The 19,777-nt window shown below is 49.1% G+C and overlaps 2 protein-coding genes across 5 annotated transcripts in view; one reads left to right on the forward strand and one right to left on the reverse strand.

Annotated features, from left to right (window-relative positions):
- MAD2L2 (mitotic arrest deficient 2 like 2) overlaps positions 1 to 19,777 on the reverse strand; it is a 38,800-nt gene that overhangs the window by 2,317 nt on the left and 16,706 nt on the right. For 2 of the 3 annotated variants that reach the window (XM_053962769.1, XM_053962767.1), the window contains 5 exons: positions 18,139 to 18,184; positions 1,956 to 2,007; positions 1,606 to 1,724; positions 990 to 1,061; positions 45 to 145 (listed from right to left, as the gene is read on the reverse strand). In XM_053962769.1, coding sequence (XP_053818744.1) covers positions 45 to 145; positions 990 to 1,061; positions 1,606 to 1,724; positions 1,956 to 1,995 — 332 coding nt within the window. In that variant the 5' untranslated portion in view covers positions 1,996 to 2,007; positions 18,139 to 18,184. Of the gene's footprint in view, positions 1 to 44; positions 146 to 989; positions 1,062 to 1,605; positions 1,725 to 1,955; positions 2,008 to 4,037; positions 4,104 to 18,138; positions 18,185 to 19,777 lie in introns of those variants that run through there. The other variant, XM_053962768.1, reaches the window with a different exon arrangement.
- Positions 4,722 to 19,714, forward strand: DRAXIN (dorsal inhibitory axon guidance protein). Of its 2 annotated transcripts, none has more exons than XM_053962764.1 (7): positions 4,722 to 4,808; positions 12,399 to 12,886; positions 14,249 to 14,436; positions 14,808 to 14,919; positions 15,273 to 15,362; positions 15,619 to 15,708; positions 18,683 to 19,714. In XM_053962764.1, the coding sequence occupies exons 2-7, from the start codon at positions 12,415 to 12,417 to the stop codon at positions 18,793 to 18,795; spliced, it is 1,065 nt and encodes a 354-aa protein (XP_053818739.1). In that variant the 5' UTR covers positions 4,722 to 4,808; positions 12,399 to 12,414; the 3' UTR covers positions 18,796 to 19,714. The 2 variants fall into 2 exon arrangements, with proteins under 2 accessions (XP_053818739.1, XP_053818740.1); XM_053962765.1 differs by lacking the exon at positions 4,722 to 4,808 and adding an exon at positions 5,182 to 5,202.

Consider the following 19,777-nt stretch of genomic DNA (forward strand, 5'->3'; position numbering starts at 1 on the left):
GCTGGGTGTTGGACGCCATGGGCAAACAGGAGTGGAAACCTCACCTAATGGAAAGAAGAGGTGGCTGGGTGATCTCAAAGACAAATCTCTCCACGGGGTGGTGCTCTTTATCCAGAATTACAACCACAACTTTCTCCACATCGTTCTGCAGGAACCAAGACAGAAAAATCCCTTCCTTAATATGAGCTGTCTGCTGCCCACGGTGTGCTTCACATTCTTTGATGCAGTGGAGTACGCTCACTTGTTGGGGCTCACAGCACAAGCCCTTATACAAAACTTGACTTCAGATTATTGTTAGCAATCAGAAAAAAATGCTTTTGTAAAGCCATTTCTTGCTGGGTGTTAAGCTGCCAGCTTGTGGCTAAGGCTGAGGGAGATGAAGTGTGCTAAACTGTATGTTCCTCTAGATCCTGTTTTGGAACAAAGGAGGAAATGCACACCCATCTCACTGCATCATTCTGCGATGGACACTGATGAAGTTAAGACACATTCAGACCATTGCCCAAACAGAGCAGCTTTGTACAATTGCAATTTAAAACAGACCTAATTCCATTTTCTACGTGTGCATTAAAATTGTCTGTAAAGAGCAAGGCATACAAAACCTGCCAGCAGCCTCCTGGAATGTTTCATTGGTAACACCCTTCTCTCGCAAAACCTGGAGTCCAGGCCTGCCTTTGCCTCCTGGTTCACAGCAGCTGTTCTGGCACAGCAGATGCTTAAACTCAGATGGATTGTAAAGCAGAACCAGGATGATGTAACTGGAAATATACAGACATGTGTCCTTGTGTGGTATATGAGACAAGCGAGGCAGGGTCTTAACTGCCAGGAAAGGTTATGATGTTTTTAGTTTTGTCAGGAACTTTTATCAGCTAGTATACTGTGTATGGTAAATTTGTAAACATGTTGCAGTTAAGATAATATTTATGTTCTCTTACTTTCTATTAAATCCACTTGCAGTACTTTTGCCCAGGCCCCCGGTCTGAGCTCACCTTCTCCAGCAGCGGCTTTACACAGTGCAGTGTGTCCTGGATGTACTGGTTCAGCTCTGGGTGGCAGGACATCTGTAGCAAACACAGGGAAGAGTCAGAGCTGTGTTTGACATGAGCCAGGACAAAGCTAAAAGGGAAGATTTAAACAGAAGCACCAGTGTGTGCAAGGCATTCAAGTCATGCTTCAAATAGTGCTGAAAAATGCTGAGTTGCCCATTCAAATCAGCAATTCTTTCAGGGAAGGGTTAATCAGTGGAGGCAGATCACTGCACTCACACAGTTGTTGCATATCTGGAATGTATACCAGAACAGCATATTGGGAATAGCATACTCCAACCATCTCTACTTCTTAGTAAACTGCTTTCCTGTTACCTCACTGCACAGAGCTGGGGCAGCCTTCTACTGCTGTTATCCATGGCCTGCTTGTCCCATGAGCACTTGCTGTATCCTCAGCTACGGGGCTGCTCCTCTTATGACAGGAACTAAGCTCTCCTCAAAAATAAATCTGTACATTAAACAGTCACTTCCAGAGTGTAAGTTTGTTCTGGTGAGTGTTGATTGATCCTTGCTATTTTGCTTGTCCATGTGGCTGTCAGCTTCCAGGAAAATCTCCTACCTGGACAGGTACATTGTATTTTTTCCTCTTCTGAAAGATCCCAATAGGGTAAACTTCTCTGACATACAAGATGAGGTGAACAGCCACTTCCAGGAATTCTGAAAGAACATCTGCAACAACTGAAAAACAGAAGTAAAGGATGCTGGAATAGGGTGTGGGAAAGTAGAGCAATACCATAGAATCAGGGGACCTTTTTTTACAGGTTTTTTTTTTTTCTTGCATAAATTTCACCTGCCTCCTCTTAGGTGCAGAAAGTTTAGGGACAGAGCAACCCTACAACACTCCCCCAAGCTCAGTACCCAAGAGGAGCCTCACAAGGACACCAGTTGCAGCTTAGTACAACACATTACCTTGCCCAAAGTTAAGGTCCTGCCGTGTGAGAGTCGTCATCGTCCCCAGACCCTGGAAGTAACCACAAAAGGAATGGTTATCCTCTGGCTCCTGTAGTATTCATCCAGTCAGTTCATGGAGCTGTACACCAGAAGACCCTGCGAGCCCACAGTGAAAGGTATGAGCACCCCCCATAAGCACAGCACGTCCTCAGGGATTACCAGCAGTGCACAAACCAGTGCTCACACCTCAGGATGAAAGATTATTAATAATTTAATTCCTGGGGTTTCCAGTCTCTCTCCCTTTCTGGGATACAGGAAAGTTCAGACAAATACTTTTTAGTAACACAAGAAACACTTTTTTTAAAGCTTCATAGTACTTGCCTTTTCTAAGCCCTATCTCTTACTATAACACAAGAACTTCTCAGGGTTTTGGGTTTATTCTAACACCACCACGAACCATTGCTTGTCCAAGCTTGGAGCTACATCTTCCACTGACACACCATCACACAGGTTCTCATCTGCTGCCACTGCCAACAACTTCTGTGTTTCTCTCTGCAGTCTGCAAGGAACCCAAACCCTGCAGAGCTGCATAATTAAGTCAACTTTGTGACACAGGATTATGGAATTCCTCAGGTTGGAAGGCACCCATAAGGATCGTGGAGTTCAACTCCCTGCTCCTCACAGGACCACCTAAAACTAAACTATGTGACTTAGAGCATCATTCAACTGCTCCTTGAACTCTGACAGGCTTGGGCTGTGACTACATCCCTGGGGAGCCTGAAATTTGTGAGCAACAAAGGGCAGCATGTTATTGTGACAAATTGACTTTCATGTGCCAACAGTTGAACAGCAGATGCTGGAGTTCAGCTTCCCAACAGCTTTCCCTGCATAGGAGATTCCATGCCTTACACAATTTAAGCCATGGTGTACATAATTATCTATTAGAAACTTTATTTTGTTTAATTATTTTATCCACACTCTCTGCAAGCCAACAAATTCTAACCACTAACAGCAGCACCATTCGTGAACTGTAGAGGTCTTTATATGCCTCTGGAGCACCCTGGCTCCACCAGTAACTCAGGTGTTCTACAAAGACTTTTGACAAACCACAGATGTTCCAATAAGCTCTTTAGACGCTGATTTTCAAGCTGTTTTTCAGACCTATGAAGAATTAGTTCAACCTGCACAAAACAGGAAGCTACTTTCATCCCCAGGTTTTAAAACAGAGTTATACAAGTATAACTGTATACAAGGACTTCCTGGAATATCAGTGATCTGCTACACTAAATAAAATTAAGATAGTTGAGCATCTCTCTAGCACCCCAGCCTCAGTGGCTCTCAAATTAGTACAAAAGATCTACAGAGTATCATAAACAATCTGTGTTTTTTAGAGGTTCACATCCTCACTTAAACTTTACTCCTTCTTAAAGAGACGCCCAAGCAACCCAAGGGATCCACCTTTCCACGCAGTCACGAAGTAGGAACCAGGCACTACACACTCAAGGACTGTGCAGGCTGGGAAATCATGGAATCACGGCACAGTTTGGGTTGGGAAGGACCTTAAAGCTCATCTTATTACAACACCCTGCCAGAGGCAGGGCCACCCTCCACCATCCCAGGCTGATACAAACTCCATCCAACCTGGCCCTGGAGATTTCCGGGGATGGGGCATATCACCTAAGTACAGCCCACCGCCCTATGACCAGAGCTCCCGCACTCGCCCAGAGCAGCCCGGACGTGCCCTGCCCGCGCCCGGGCTCCCCGTCACCGCCGCTCCCTCGCCCTCTCCGGTGTCTCCACGGCCGCGCAGAGGGGAGGGCGGATGGGCACAGATCCCTCGAGCGCCCCGCTCCCTCCCAGCGCACGGCACTGCCTCTCCTCGGCGCTCCGAGCCCGGGAACCGCCCGTTCGCCGCTGCTCCCTCCCGCAACCAGGCTCCTCGCACGGCCCGCCGCCCCCACTGCCGCCCAGGGCCCCGCCGCAGCACGGCCACCTGTCCCCGCGTCTCCCCCCGACCCCGTGTCCGCCCAGTGCTCCTCCCCGGCCCGGTGTCCCCCGCCCGCTGTTCCTTCCCGCACCGGCGATCCCCCCGCTCCCTACCGGGCCCGCCGCCCCTCACGGCCGCCCAGCGCGGGAGGCCGTGCCCGCGCCTGCGGTGACGTCAGGGCGGGGGCGGCGGGCGCCCCCCGGCGGGCGGGAGGAGCGGGCGCGGGGCTGGTCCCGCTGCCCCCGCGGGGTCCCGGCACCGCCGCAGCTCCCCCGTCACGGCGGGGCCGCGGGCTCGGTGCGGGGAGCGGGGCACGCTGAGCCACCAGCGGGTCTCCCTGCCCGTGACCATAATGCGGGAGAACCCCGGGGAGAGCGGAGCCCGCCGCACCGGGCTGCCACCGGCTCACCGGGGCTCACCGGCTCACCCGCTCCCCGCCCCTCCGGGCTGCCACGCCTTTGTCTCCGGCCTTTGTCTGTCCCGCCTGTGCCCGGGGCAAGGACCGCTGCTGCCGCCAGCACCCTGCGCTCTCGCACCCACCTCCTCCTTAGCGCCGGGCAGCCCCGCACCCCGCTCCCCTGGCATGCCCCTGCACTCCCCCTGCGACCCCCGCACGCCCAGAGCCCCTCCGCCCCTCCCAGCCCCACCTCCTCCGGCACCATGCACCCCAGTCCCCCGGGATTCCCCATGTCCCCGATTCCTCTCCACATTCCCCCACTGCCTTCCCCCTGTCTCCTCCTCCTCTTCCTCCTCCCCCTCCTCCTCTCCTTTCGGGTTTGAACACCCCTTGCCCCCCGCAGACCTGCCTCCCCTCCGCCGCTCGCACAGCTCTGCCTTGCCCTGCCCCGCCTGCCAGGCTCCGCCAGATCGGGACCTTCGGACAGGTAGGCAGCGCTGCTCGCGCCGTGCTCACCCCGCCCCGGGGCCAGGGGGGGATGCTCCGCCGAGCTGATTCCCCTCTGCTGTCGCAGGGACTGGGGAGGAGTGGGGAACACCTTCCCACTTTCCGTGCGCCCCGGAGGAGACAAAGACATGGACTGACGGGAATCCCCGCTCTGCCGCCGTCGGGATGCGAGCGGAGCTCCGGTTACGGCGGCATCGCTCAGCGGTGCGAGCGAGCAGAGAGCTCGGACAGCGCCGGTGCCGGGGCGCGGTGCCTTCGGCCAGACCTATTGTCACCCGTGCTGGGGAGCGGGCTCCCGACTCCACCGCTCCGCCGCGGCTCTGCCACACAGGTCGCCTCCGTGCCCTGCGCCGTGTGCCTCGCAGGGATGTGCGGTACGGGCTCACTGTGGGTCACTCCTGCAAGCTTCCTCCTCAGATCGCTCTTGGAAGCAAAGTCGCCTCGGACAGAGGCACTGTCCCTCTCTCAGGGCCTGAGCCCCTCGCGCACCCCAGGGGTACGTCCCGGCTCCGAGCCAGAGGTGCCGCGAGGTGACGGAAGCTTTTCCCACCGAGTCATTGTGTTTACAGAACTGTGCACTGCCGTGCACCGAGCCCCTGGGTACCCGCAGCTTGTGTGTTCTTCCTCTGTTGATAAAAGTGTGGTCTCATTTCTGAATTAAATCAACTTGGCATCAGTTAATGGCTTATTGCAGCTAGTAATTAATCACATAGAATTTAAGTGACACTTATCCAATTCACACCTGAAGTTTTCTGTCAGCTGGAGGGTTTAATGGAAGTGGTTTTGTATTCCCATGTCCTCTCCCTTGAAGAAGGAGGTGTTAATTCTTTACATACAGTTCAAAGTGAGAATGTCACGCAAGGAAGAATGTTGAAAGCGCAGCCTAACTGTTTTGCCAGTCGAGACACATCCATGTCTCCCTCCCAGCGAAGATCAGGGCAAATCTGCCCCATTCTTCCCTGTAACACTGGCGAGTACTTTCCAGCTGGGTGAGCAATGACCTTTCCTATTGACTGTGTCCCCTTTGTCACCGGGCATTGCGCATGAAACTGAAGAGTCTTCTCTGCCATGCTGACAGCAAGCAACTATATCCTGGATGTGAACCTCAGGCTCAGTGCTGTTTTAGTCTCTTTATTGGGTAGAGTAGACTCTGTTGGATAGCAGGTCGCCTGTGATGGCTGCGTCAGCCACACTGTGAAGTCCCAGAGGGAAGCAGAGCAGAGGGTACTGCATATTCATTCATGGGCTCCTCTTACCCTTCAATGCAGCGCCTTGCTGGGCTGACCTGTCCCTGGCAGATGTGCTGGGAAGCTCTCAGGGCAGGTTGGGCTAGGCTCAGGAGAAAGAGTGGCACAGCTTGGCTAGGGGCATGTGTTGACTTGAAGGTGTCCAGTGTCGACCAAAACCGGGGTGCTGGAGCTCAGCAGGGACTCAGGCAGCTCACAAGCCTGGGCTGCAGGAGAGGGAGTTCCCTGGGTTGTGCAGGATAGATGATTTCTGTCCTGATCAGAAGAGTAGAGCACAGGCTGTCAGCCAGAGCTGGTGGGTGAGGGGAGTCCCAGCTCCAGCCATACAACTAATGTTGAATGAATCAAGTTTCAAGTGGTCACTGGATACAAATTGCCCCAGGGAGAGGCTTTGTGAAGGTACAGGGGTAGCTTCAACTACTACTTAATACCTTGCAAGCCTGAATCCTTATGTCCTGTCTCTCCTGCCATTAATGCAATTGGTATATTACTGAATTTGGCCCTTTCTATTCTGGAGTGGTGTCTGGGGATAGCAAAAGTGAGAGAAAACAGCACAGGTAAAGGAACCAGATGTTTCAAAGGGCAAAGTTGGGGGGGTGTTCAGGTAGCCTGAATATCTGCAGAGAGGAAATGTCTTACATCACAGTCAGGAGGGACAAAGAAACTTTGGAGTCCTGTAAGTATGAAAGGCAAGATAGAGAGGAATGGTGATGATGGAAGCAGGAAACCTAAAAGGCAGGGAGCTGTTCTATCATCCCAAGGATGTCTGGGACAACTGCAAAAACAATTGAAATTCTTTACAAATCTAGTATACAGGAAATGTTGAAAAGAATAAAAATGTTAATACTTTTGCCCTGGAGAGGAAAAGACAAGGGCAAATATTACCTGCCTGCTTTGGGAGACCCTAAAAAGCTGTGATTGAGCTTTTAGAAATGGGAAAGTCTCTTGGCAGACTGTTTATGAACCTTCCCAGCATTTGCCTCCAGAAACAGAAAAACAGATGGAAAGAGACCCAGCAGGGAAGTCAAATCTCATTTATTTGCACAATGCCATCCTCATGGCTCCAGCCAGATCTCTGCATGTCAGCCACCATAGAGCCTACCCCATCCATTCTGCTCCAGGCCTTCTCAAGCCCATCCATCACCCCATGGCTTCTTATTTACAGGGAGCCTGGCACACAGAGCTGGGTTTATTGTCTGTCATCCCTGCCACACAGGCACATACACACAACACCCATGCAGATGCCCATACACTTTGTGTATGGCTGCAGATTGGGCTTGTCTGGAGTCCAGGAAATCTTTACACACGTCTGCCAAAGTCTGAGCTTATCAGAGCCAAAAAGAAATCTAGCCCAGCACACGTTCTTGGGTCCAGCTTGGTTCAGCCCTTGAGCGTACTAAACGCATCAAAGATCTTGACAGTCTCTCAGTTCAAGGGTTTTGTTCCTCTTGGCTGTGACATGAAGAAATGTGAGAAGTTAAAGCTAGGACTGTCAGATATCATGTTTTAAGAGAGATATGTGCATGAATGTAGATGATCTAATGTTCCTATTTTGTCAAATACAAACCAAATATACCAGGGACAGTTTCAGAGTCTATTTCGGAGCCAAGGTGACACAACTGTATTTATAGCAGAAAAACATGGGTGAATTTCCATGTACCTGCTCAGTGCATAGCTGCCTTGCAGGGTTATGAGCAGAGAGCAGAGAAATAGCAATTATATTAGTGAGTCCAGAGAAGACTTCCCACAGGGAAAGTTATCCAAGATGCAACCCCCCTCAATTTCACTTAAGGGATTGTAACCATCCACACTAACCCAAAATGGATCAGAAATTGTGGCTGGAAAACAGCACTGCAATTCACTTCCCAGCCCAGAGTCTATACTCTGGGCAGCTCTTTGCTGTACATATGTTCACGTGAGAGGCAGATTTGCTACCTCAGGTGGCTTGGAATCCTGAGGGTCTATAAGGCAGTGCAGGAAGAGGGGTGGAGCAACAAGGATGTAGGTCTGGTGTTGTGAAGAACTACAGGGGCAGCTTAACATGGCAAATACTCCATCTATTTCCGTTATTAAGATATGAACCTTAAGAAGACAATGGATTCTGGGCTTTGTTGTAACATGTGTGTTTGTTTATAGCAATTTAGGAAAGGCAACTCCTTACAAAAGGCCAGACTTCTTTCTGCCTGGTGTGTGTCTCAGGCAGAATTTCATCCTTTGCAGGCTGCTTCAGCAGGGTGAGAACCTTGCTGTCACATCAGTGAGCACAGGGCTAGCATGGGATTCTTTTGTGGACTCTGGTCCTACTAGGAAAGAGGGTGAAGTTTATTTTGGGGCTCAGCCATTGAGGAGCCTGAGTACTGAGAACCAGGGATGCCGTTATCTAGCTATCTTTTTTAAGTGTGAATTCTAAAGGGAAAGAAAAATGAAGGAGGTACAGAGAGGTTTCTGGAATTAAAGATAGATCAGGACATGGAAACAAGTGGTTAGGAGAAGGCTGGGACTGCTTTGCCTCTAGCACAGCAGCGTTGCATTAACCCAAAACATGTCCATGCACTGGTTTGGTTTAGCAAACAGCTCAGATCTCCCCTGACAATAGTGTAGCACAGGTTGTCAGGTAATGCAGGTAATCCACATTATTAATGCAAGATTCCCAGCGACAGTAACACAGCACGTCAACTGCCCGCTCTGCCAGTGCAGAGATGAGGCAATCTGTGCTTCTACCTGCATTTTCATCCTGGTTCATGCCAACAAGACAGCTGGGCAGCTTAAATAAACGCCCCCTATGCTTTGAAGCAGACCTTCTCTTTAACTGCCCTGCAGCATTTAGCTGCCTCCCAGCTCCCACTGAAAATCAGAATGTGTCTGTCAGATTCACCATCAAAGGGCTGTGTCTGTGAGAGTGAGATTGGAGACACCCTTGCATTCTCTTTGCACTTGTTCTCTCCTCTTGGTATTTTGCCTACAGATGAAAAGTAAGATGCTCTTTATAGGTCTTTGAATTGTTCTGAGTGATGTCTTAATCCATCTGGTTCGCTCTAGTTCTTAAAGAGAAAATCCCAGGAAAAAAGCAAAGGCCACGTGGTCTGGGGAAAAAGCAAATGATCCCATGCAGAGCTGTGTGTTGCTATTTGTTCTAGTAGTTTTGAAGAAGAGGATCTTCAAATTTTTTTTTAATAGATTTAGCTGTCAGCCTGGTTTTCCTTTGTTCCAGGTAGCTGCCAATAAAATAGTATTTTTAGTGCTATGCCTTTGCAAGTGAGCTTGCCAGTGCCTCCTAAATCAATCCTCAAGGAACAGTTTATTGTCTTTTATGGCCAGTAGAAAGACCTGCTTTTTAAAAACTGCATGAAAAGAAGGCCCCTGTGCTGCCTTCCTCTTCCCAGGGAATGGCTGAACTGAAAACATGTTCCCAGGCTATGAACAGCAACAGAGAGGAATCTTGGAAAGGCAGGATTGGCTGGCAAGTGCATAAGCAGGGATTTTTCAATTAACAGGATGAAGGCATCTCTCTCTTAACTCCAGGATGCTACGCTGCTGTGATGGCAAAGTTTTCACTGACTCAAAATTTTCCATATCTGTCTCTCAGGCTGAAAGAAAAGGGAAAAGGAAGAGCCCAAGCTACTCCTAGCATATCTTCTGTCACCTTCACAAAAACTGGAGTCAGAATTGGCCAGAAAGGCTGCTACCTGCTGCCCTTCACAGGTTACAATGGCTGGTGTCATGGTTTGATACTGGCCAAATGCCAGGCACCCACAAAAGTTGTTTGCTCACCCACTTATGCTATAGTTGGGCAGAGGAAAGGGAAAAAAATTAACACATTTAATTGAGATTGAGATAAGGACTGTGAAGAAAACACTCTAAGGGCAAGACAGGTTCAAATTTAAAGGTATAAGGTGAATTTATTATTAACAAAGTCAGAAGAGGATGATGAGAAGTAAAAGAAGCCTTTAAAACACCTTTTCCCCTCCTCAGCCCTTCCCTCTTTCCCACCAACAGCACAGGGAGACAGGGCATGGGGGATTTGGTCAGTTTGTCACTCGAGGTCTTGTTCTGTTTGCTCAGGGACAGGAGTCTCCTCTGCCATGGGCTCCCTCCCACAGGCAACAGTCATCCCAAAACTGTTGTGGTGTGGGTCACTCATCCACGGGGCGCAGTCCTCGAAGGACAGGCTGCTCTAGTTTGGGAGCAGGGCCCCCTTTCTCTCTCTCTGTCAGCAGGGCCCCTCTCTCTCTCTGTTCTGGTGTCCTGCTGGATCACAGCTTTCTCTGCCATCCACCCACTCTATGTGAGCACTTTTCCCATGGGCTGTGAGTGGATCTCTGCATGCCCCGTGGACTTCATGTATTCCAAGGGGACAGTTTGTTTTACCATGGTCCTCACTGCAGCTTGCAGAGGAACCTCGGTTCCAACGCTTGGAGCACCTCCTTCCCTTCCTTTTCTTCCACTGTCCTTGGTGTCGCCATGTTGTTTTCCCTCACATGCCATTTCCTCCTCTTCTCTGACTAGAAGAAAGCTGCTGCTCGTTGCCAACAAGTGGCACCAATTCACAACTTCTCGCAGGACCTCGCGTCGCCGAGCCGTGGATCTCAGCCGGGTTCCGCCCTGGGAGTCCTCGCCGTGTTTGCGCTGCCGCGGCGCGGGCGGTGGCGGCCCCGTGGCGCGGGCGCTGTTGAACGCCTCTCTTCGTGCAGGCCCGGGAAGGAGAAGCCGCTGCCGCCGGCCCTGCCCTTCTGCCCGCGCGCGGCTGCCAGGGGCGAGCAGGCAGGCAAGGCTGGCCACGGGCCGGGCCGAGATGGCCCCGGCGCCTCGCCAGCCCTGGAGAAACTGCTCCTGCGCTGTTTTGATTTTCTTCTTAAACATCACAGAGCTGTTAGCAGCCTCTCTAATTGGGCCAGCAGCACGTCCATCTTCAGAGCCATCAGAGATTGGCTCTGTCGGACATGGCGGAAGCTTCTAGCAGCTTCTTACCGAAGCTACCCCAGAGGCCCCCTCCCTGCTGCCAAAAACCAGGCTGTGCCAAATCAACACACTGGTCGAGCAGAAAATCACCTGGAGGAGGGAGTATGAGCCCTTGTGATTAAGCAGCAAAGTGGTTTTCCTGGTGAACAGATGGAAACCAGGTGCAGCCAAGGGCTGAAGTGCAGAAAAGACTGAGATGAGGTTGAGTGAAAAGCTGTAGCTGTAACTCTGTGACAGTATTTCTCAAATGTAAGCACAGGCCTGGTTTTCTGGCAGTCAGTATCCCAGGGAACTCTGTTTTTAAGCCTGTCTTCATGCTTCCGAGAGACAGGGGCAGTCTGGAAAAGCTGCACTAGAAATGCTGCAAATTCCTTCCCCCATTTTGTGGGAAAGGACAGGGGAGAACGACTGAATAACTTAATTTGAGAATGCTCTGACTTGTGCAGAGCACAAAGCCACAACGTCCCAAAGCCATGTCTTGTAACACAAACATAAAGATGAAAGAAGACCCTCAAAAATATGACAGTGAAGCAGAATGAATGATAACAGTCTGCCACCACTGCGCTGGTGGACTCAGTGGAACTTTGTCTCGATGTTCTTGGGACTTAAATTACCCTCCCAGTGACAGCCTTGCCTGGTTACATGTGCAGGATCAAGGAGGGAAAGTGGGACAAGCTAAGGAAACCTCAGTCTGCATCTCTGCCCCTTGGTCCTTTAGACCAGCATCCCCCGCTCTGCTGACAGCCTTTTTATTTCCCTGCTATGCCATGGGGTATCAGCACAAAATCTGCAGTGATTTTTCTTTCTTTGACCAATTTCCGCCACCCTGAAGCAGTATGCAAGCACGTGTGGAAGTCTGTCTTGAGCTGCTCAGGGCTGTTACTGGTCCTGTGTGGCGACCATCTGCCTCCAGTTCTGTTCATTTTGACATCTTCATTGCAAGAAAACCAGCTGTGAGGAGGGGCCAGTGCCCCTAGCCCAGGATGCCAACCTGGCAGCTGGTAGTGTGCCAGGCTTAAGAGCTGTGGGCAGGAGCCAGCTTCCCCGCCCCCCCCAGCCCCTCAGATGGTGGGCTGTGAATAGGAGGGTAGGGGGGCTAGTGAGGAATCAAAGGGAAGTGTCCTACTGATTGATGGCCTCATTTGCACATGAAACTGGGACCTCTCAGCCCTGCGGGCCCTGCACATGTGTCTCAGCTGCGGTAACCAGGGCTGGGAGAAGAGGAAATAAGCAAAGAGGGGATAACTTGCTTTCACCTCAGGACACCATAATGGTTTATATCTAAGTGTCCTAGGACTGAATCTTGATGGTCTTTACAGTTACTAAGTGTTGGTTGTTTTTTTTTTTCCCTTTTTTAACTGCAGGTGAGACAGAGCACCCATGATTATGGAAACTTCTTCCACCTTCTCTTCTTTCCTTTTCCTGTGTGTGCTGGTTCTTTCTGACATCAGTCTTGCAATCTCCCTGAACCCTGGCACAAAGCTCAAAAATGCCCCAGAGAACAACAACCACCTTCAAAACCAAGAGATGTGGCTGCAGCAGCCCAGAACTGGGCGCCATCACAGGCAACGCTTGGCCAAGAAGGAGAGGGTCCATACCATGCCTTCAAGAGGGCAGCCTGCTGGGGAAGAGACCCTCAAGATGGGCAGTGGAGCTTCAGCTGTGGAAGAACTGGGGGCAGAGGGACAGCCAGCAGCCCTGAAACAGAATAAGGACGTGTTCCTGAGGTTTGAATTGTCGTATCCTGAGAGGGAAAACCAGTCCCCAGGCTCTGAGAAAGGAAAGAAGCAGAACCGAGAACATCGAGAACATCGTCGACATAGCCGCAGGGACAGACTCAAACATCACCAAGGTATTTGAGCTCCACGGGAAGCTGGGGCTGTTGTGTCACTGGAAATGAGCATCTCTTGTGTGAGGGCAAGAGACGCAGCTGTGGTGGAGCCACATGGGTGCATGGAGGGTGTGGAGTGTGTGCCTGCTCTGGGGAAAAATCTGCCAAACAAAAGAGGCACAAGAAAAAAGGAGAACTGCAGAACCAGAATTTTAGTGCTGGCTTCAATTTTGTGAAAATGACCTAATTTGTCTTACAGGGGGAGCTCTGAGAGACCCTAAGACTTGGGGGGCTGTTTTAGGGTGGTCTGCTTTTTTGTTTTTATTTTCCTTTTTAGCAAATGGCCCAATTTAGGAACAAGTATGTCCAAGCCATGCTCAATCTCTCCACTGACTTCAAATCACTGACTGATGAGAATTAGAAAAAACACAACCCCCTTATTTTTCTTTGAAGACCAGTTTCTTCTCACCAGAGCTTGTACTCTTCTATGTTTATGCTGAACAAGAGTGATAAAAAAATTCCGATTTTGCATATGTGAAATTGCACCGATAACTTTAAAATGTTGCTTGGTTTCGACTGGGACTGCTTTCTTTTGCAGGTCAAGTTGTGGGTGTGTGTTTCTGTGGTATGAGCTCAGTGTGGTAAACCTTGAGTTCTGTTAAAGCGAGGCAATTTGTGTCAATCTAAATACACTATTTGACAAGCTGGGTGTCACGTCCTTGAGTTCCATCCTACACTCCTCCCTGCCTCAGTAAGAAGAGCTCTATTGTTTTTTCAGAGGACTGACTAAACAACTTGTGTTAGCAATATAAAAGAGCATGCAAGAAAGATGGTTTGAAGCAATATTTGCAGACTACAAACATTATTTCTTGAGGTTAACATAAGGTCTATATTTAAATTAATACTTATGAAGAAGAGGGACATATCTGTGAAGACAATTTCAAGTTAGGTAAGTCCTGACTTGAGCTAAATTGAAATAACTCACTACTGAAATCAAATAATAATGTATTCACAGGTATTTGCAATAGCTTAATCTGTTGGTTTAAAAATGATTAAACTGGTACATTTTGAGTACCTGAGTACAGTACTTTTGAGACCAGAAAAAAACATGTTTTACTTCTTAAACAAGAGATAGACATTATCTTCAGGGAGATGTGATTTTGTATGTCTTAAGCATGCAAAAAATCAAGCTGCATATACTCTGGACCTGAGTTCTCACTGTAATAGCTCATTACTCTGTTATACAGTGGTCTAAAACAGCAGCTCAGGATCATGGAACAGTGGTCGGCGACTGGATGAAACATGAATTCCTTTGACTCAAATCTGTCACACAGAGAAAAGGGATGAGAAAGGTAATGCCACTGTACCTGTTGCCCTCTGCAGGGAAGACTCCTGATGCTGGGCCAAGCTCCCTGTACAAGAAACCCAAAAGCTCTGAAGAACAGTTTCAAAATCTTCAGGCAGAGGAAGCTACAAGTCTGACTCCCACCATGCTCCTCATTGCTGCACTGGACACAGCTGTTTCCACAGAAGAGCCTCCTGTTCTTCCAGCCACTTCACCACGGTCACAGGTAAAGAGACAGCTGGGAACTGTTCTGTACCTCCAAGCCTTGCCTCTCCCTCAGCTATCCAACTGAGTTTCAAGGACCAGAGAGACAGTAGGAGCACTTGACTGAAGAGCCAGCATGTCCTAATGCTCATTGCTCACTTTTTGTTCTCACACAGAAGCAGTGGAAATTTCCCTCTTGGCTTCAGCCTCAACAAGGGAAAGTTCTTAGCGTTTGAAAATGAGATGTCAGGAATCCCCAGTGGATAAGACAGGAGTGGAGGAGGGGAGGGGGAACCATAATGCCTTTTTAATGTAAAAGATTTCAGTGCAAAGACTTCTGTGTCTCTACAGAAGTGTAATCCATTGTCTGTCTGGTTTATTTGTGGTTTGCAGGCCCGCCTCAGGCAAGATGGGGATGTGATGCCCACCTTGGATATGGCACTCTTTGACTGGACCGATTATGAGGATCTCAAACCAGAAATGTGGCCATCTGCTAAAAAGAAAGGTGCTAAACCTCCCTATCCTCTTTCCCAAAAGCCATCCTGTAAGGCTTGCCTATAGTTAGTATTCATAGATGTGCTGAAGGACGTGAGATCATAGTGGTGGGGGAAGAGAGAAGCAGCATAATGCTGATTGAGGTTTGTGCTCAGTTTCAGAATGTTTCTCATTTTGGATGCATATTTGGAGGGCAGAGGAAAAATGACAAATGGAGAGTGGAGAAATAGGGAGAAGATTAGACTATGAAGGTTTAGAGTTCAAACTCTTGAAATTTGAGGCTGATTTTACCCTGGAAAAATATATTCTCCAAAATGAAAACACTAGCATGAAATTTTCTATCAGCATCTTTTTTTTCCATAGAAAAACGCCGCAGTAAGAGCCCCAACAGTGGAAATGAAACCACGACAGCTGAAGGAGAGCCATGTGATCACCACCTTGACTGCCTCCCAGGTCAGGATCAGCTTGGCAGAGTCATTTCTCCAAACATGGGATGTTTGAAATCTAGGCCAGGTTTTAAGACATGAATTCCAATTTCTACTAGTGATAGGAAGTGGTATGCAAGGGAAGGGCAGAGGCTCTCTAGGTGTGTTGTGGGACCAGATGATGTCTGTATGATGGAGTTGTCATGGGTGTCAGTAGCCCTACAGGTAAGGGCTACAGGTAAGGGGATACCTGAGCTGTGCTGACCCCTGGTCCTGTGTTGCAGGCTCTTGCTGTGACTTACGTGAACACCTCTGCAAACCACACAATCGAGGCCTTAACAACAAGTGTTATGATGACTGTATGTGCACTGAAGGTGAGTCCAGCTCTTTGCTCCCCATCTTGGTTTAAAAGACAGGTATCTGCTAAGGAAGGCGGGAACCTCCCTTGCAATGGAAAATATGAACCCCTTCTCTCCAAATTATTATAGCTTTGAAATTACAGGACTTTCAGGCAAAGATATAAGGAAAGTAATAACAGTTCCTTACTAGTGTATATATGTATAGCAAGACAAACAAACCACAACGGTGGCAGCAACAACAAACCAAACCAGACCCAAGCGCGGCCCTCTCCCGCCGCAGGCTCCTTCCCCACGGTGCAGTTCCGGGCACGGCCGCCAGGGGCGCTGCTGGCTCCCGGCCGGGCAGGCGGGTGCGATGATTCCCCCGCGGCTGCAGGGGGCGCTGTGGCGGCTCCGGCCGCCTCCCTCACGCGGCTCTGGCGGCCACACCAGCGAGGGGAAGAGAAAAGGGGCTCCCGCTGCAAACTCACGGGGGGCAGCTGGTCCCAGAGCCCCTCTGGGTGGTAAAAGGGACTGCAGCAGGAACCTCGGAGCCGCAGGACGGAACGGCAGAGGCAAGCAGATCCCCTGGGGTGGCAAATTGAATTGCAGCACTAAGCCCCAAGCAGTGGCAGAAGCAGAAGCAGTGGGGGGGTCTTGGTGGACGCTGGGAGTTGGGCTAAAGTGTAGCAAAATGGCCAAAGCAGTAGCAAGAAACTGCAGGGGCTGGATGGGGGAAAGCTGCTTGGCACAGATCACTGGTGAGGAGTGCCCAGCTGGGGTCCTGGCACAGCACACACCGACTCTGGGCTCCTAAGTGGCAGAGGAGCAAGCCAGCAAGCCCTAGTCACAGTGCCAAAGGAAAAAAAAAAAAAAAAACAAAGAGGGAAAAAAAAGAAAAAGGAAAAAACCACAGGGCAACAGAATCTCAGGGCAGACCCACCCTACTGCATGGCCACCGAGCCAATCACCCCCACTGGAAGGAAGTGCAGCCCCTTGGGATCCTCACAGGATCCCAGGCTGCCCCTCACCCATCATGATATTCCTGGAGCTGGGGAGGCAGTGACCATGCTGGACACAAAACATAAACAAAAGCAAACATGGTTATGGGATATAAACCGTTCCCAAGACACCCCTCGACTTTGTTGACTTGGAATAGTGGTTCGTATGCAAAAGCAGGAGCCAAACTTTCCTGATCTTAGCCTCTCTCTGCCACTGACTCACAGTGTGACTATTGGGTCTTCTAGGATATCTTTTCTCTCTTGAAAACAAAGATCCTGATGTCTACCAACCTAACAGAAGAAGCCACAGTATATTAACATTTCAGTGGTACTTTCAAGTATCACAGACTATGAAAACACTGTTTTGTATGACCTTGTGCCTAACATGACTTTCCCAAGTTAATTTCAACTAAGCTTGTAGCAATTTAGTAGATGTGGGAAGGACTCAGGTTTTTGTTTCTTAAAACTATTTCTGAAGAATCCACAGCAGCCTTTCCTAGGCAGGTGCATTGTGAAAGTGTTAAAAGGCACTCTTCTAGTCCAAACATGTTCAGGATCAGCTCCAGGCACTGAGTCTTGCCTGCCATAACAAAACTCTGTTTGCCAAGTTTTGTGACCTGCATTAGGTACCCAGGCTGTTTGCCTACTTTTTACCCAGTTAAATTGGCAGCTTTCCTGGAGTTGCAATGTTAAATGATAGTCTTCACCTTGGGCGTGTTGTGTAACACCACAAGGTCCTAATCAGAGATGACCTTCTGATAGATTAGCCTAGAAACATGTTTCTGCAATCCTTAATGAGGCTGCCCCAGGCCCTGCTTTATCCTTAAGCTAGTTTTAGGTTGACAGCAAATGTGCATCCTGTGTAGCATAAAAAGATCCCCAGAGAGGGAAGATCCAGGTAAGACAGACAAGAGGCTTAGATAAGAGTAGAGCTCTGATCTTGCATGCTCCCCTTTTAGGAGGCCAGTTTGCCCTGGGGTGATTGGTAATGAGGGGCACAAACCCAGCTTTTTAAAGAAGCTGGTCTCGATGCAGCCCAGGGGCATAATTCCAAAGGACTGCTATGTGACATCATCTGGATCTCCAGTGTACAACCAAGGAAAGTTTTGAGCTGTCTTATTACAAAAGCTATAAATCCTCTGCTGCCTGCTCTAGAAGTTAAAAGAGCTGCAGTTTCTAAAATGATCAAATCAGCTCCTGCCAAGCCAAATTATAAGATTCTGCACTCCTGAAAAGCAGGGTTTTCATGAGAATTATTTACCCACAAGCTATACCCTGTCTGGCCCAACTAACTACACATTCTGGTGTAACAAAGTCAGACAAGAAACACCATAAAATCAACCTCTTGGAGCCAGAAACCAAGTAGTTACCATGACCAGAGGCTCCCATTACCTTCCACTGCCATGGGAGAATATGTACTCATGGTTTTTACAAATAAAATGCATTTTTTCCCCTTCATACTCACCCATGCTATATTAGCTAGCTTCCTTCAGCCCCTGCACACTGAGCACCTAAAACAGAAATTAAAGGAAATGAGCAGTGGGCTTTGGATCAGACCTCCCAGTAATAACACTTCAATGTCTCTTCCCTTCTCTCTTGAAGCTTCAGGGAAATAAATAGCAAGGGGAGGTCCCTAGTCCTTGCTGCTGCACATTAAGTCTATAGTAATTTCCCAGTGGAGAGATTACTTAGACAGTAATGGGAAGTAATAGGGGGAAACCAAGCAGGGCTTCCATAAAATCACTGGAAACAATTGGAATAATTCATTGGTATTTCAAGAATCCAGTGAAACCTGACTGAACAATGAATCCAAATGAGAACAGTGAGCCAAACAGGACGCCAGTGCCCAGAGAGCAATATGCCTTGTCTGTGTGAGGCATTTCTCTCCCACCCTATTTGACACAGCACTGGGACTGTCCCCAGTGCAGCAGTATCTGAGGCAGAGTTGGTGTTACTGCTGTAGGGAGCCCTGGTCCCTCCTCACTTCTACACGTCTGTCTTTTCCATAGGGCTACGCTGTTATGCCAAATTCCACCGGAACCGAAGAGTGACCCGGAGGAAGGGGCGCTGTGTGGAGCCTGAATCAGCCAATGGAGAGCAGGGATCTTTCATTAATGTTTAGGAGGGTGGGACTCCTGCCTGTATGGTCAGGAGCTGGGGTCAAACTGTTTCTACCTAGCAGTGAGAATTAGAGGAAAAAGCTGAGCAAATGATGGAAGCTGCAGGCTCTGAACATGCCAGGTCCCAGCTAGACTGAAACTCGTGTTCATTATAAATACAGTGGTATCAGCCTTTTCCATAGCAGGACTGTACTCCCCGTCCCTTCCTTCAGCACATTCCTGCCACTGATTTGAGTCCCCCTCTCCTAGTGAGCAAGCAATGATCATGACTCCCATTCTGATGGTCCTGGCAGGAAAAGGCTCTGCAGTTGCATCTTCTCTCAAGAGAGGCAAGATGTGGAAGATCCTTCAGGGCCAAGGGGATATGAGCTTAAACTTTACCCCTTAATTATTGCTTAAGAATAAAGGTAGACAGATCCTCCTGAAGGACTGGAAGTTCCTAGAGAAGAGCAAATTTGTAGCATCCAAGTGGAATCAAAGATGGGAAATTTATCAGCTGCCTGCCTAGGTGAGAGAGGACCCTCTGTCAGACCTCTTGCTCTCTCCCTTTTCCACTGCCCAAGACATATTGCTTAGCTGTTACACACTACCACTTCATCTTGGGACCTGCCATCTTTGGGACCATCCTATCCCACTCCATCCTTCCTTCCTTTCTTGCTTGCAGAGAACCACCTGGTTTCTGCGAGGATGTGGCAAGACATCCCAACCTGTAGCTCTCACTCATCTATCTATCTATCCTGCCAGGTCTGTTATTTTTAATGATTATTTTTAGGAGCTTTCTGGGGAAGTGATAGTTTTCCTAGGGAGCCAAAAATAAAGTTTTTGGTAACAGGAGATAGGGACAGGCTGTTCCATTGTAGTAAAACCTGTGACATGTTGCATGTGTGTTTCTGTGATCTGTAAATAAAGATATGATAGATATCCTTTGTGCAACTCTTCTGCTTTTTGACTGCACCCAAGGAGCCAGAAAAGCCTATAAGGAAA

Source organism: Vidua chalybeata, chromosome 22, assembly GCF_026979565.1.
Source record: "Vidua chalybeata isolate OUT-0048 chromosome 22, bVidCha1 merged haplotype, whole genome shotgun sequence".
NCBI lineage: Eukaryota > Metazoa > Chordata > Aves > Passeriformes > Viduidae > Vidua > Vidua chalybeata.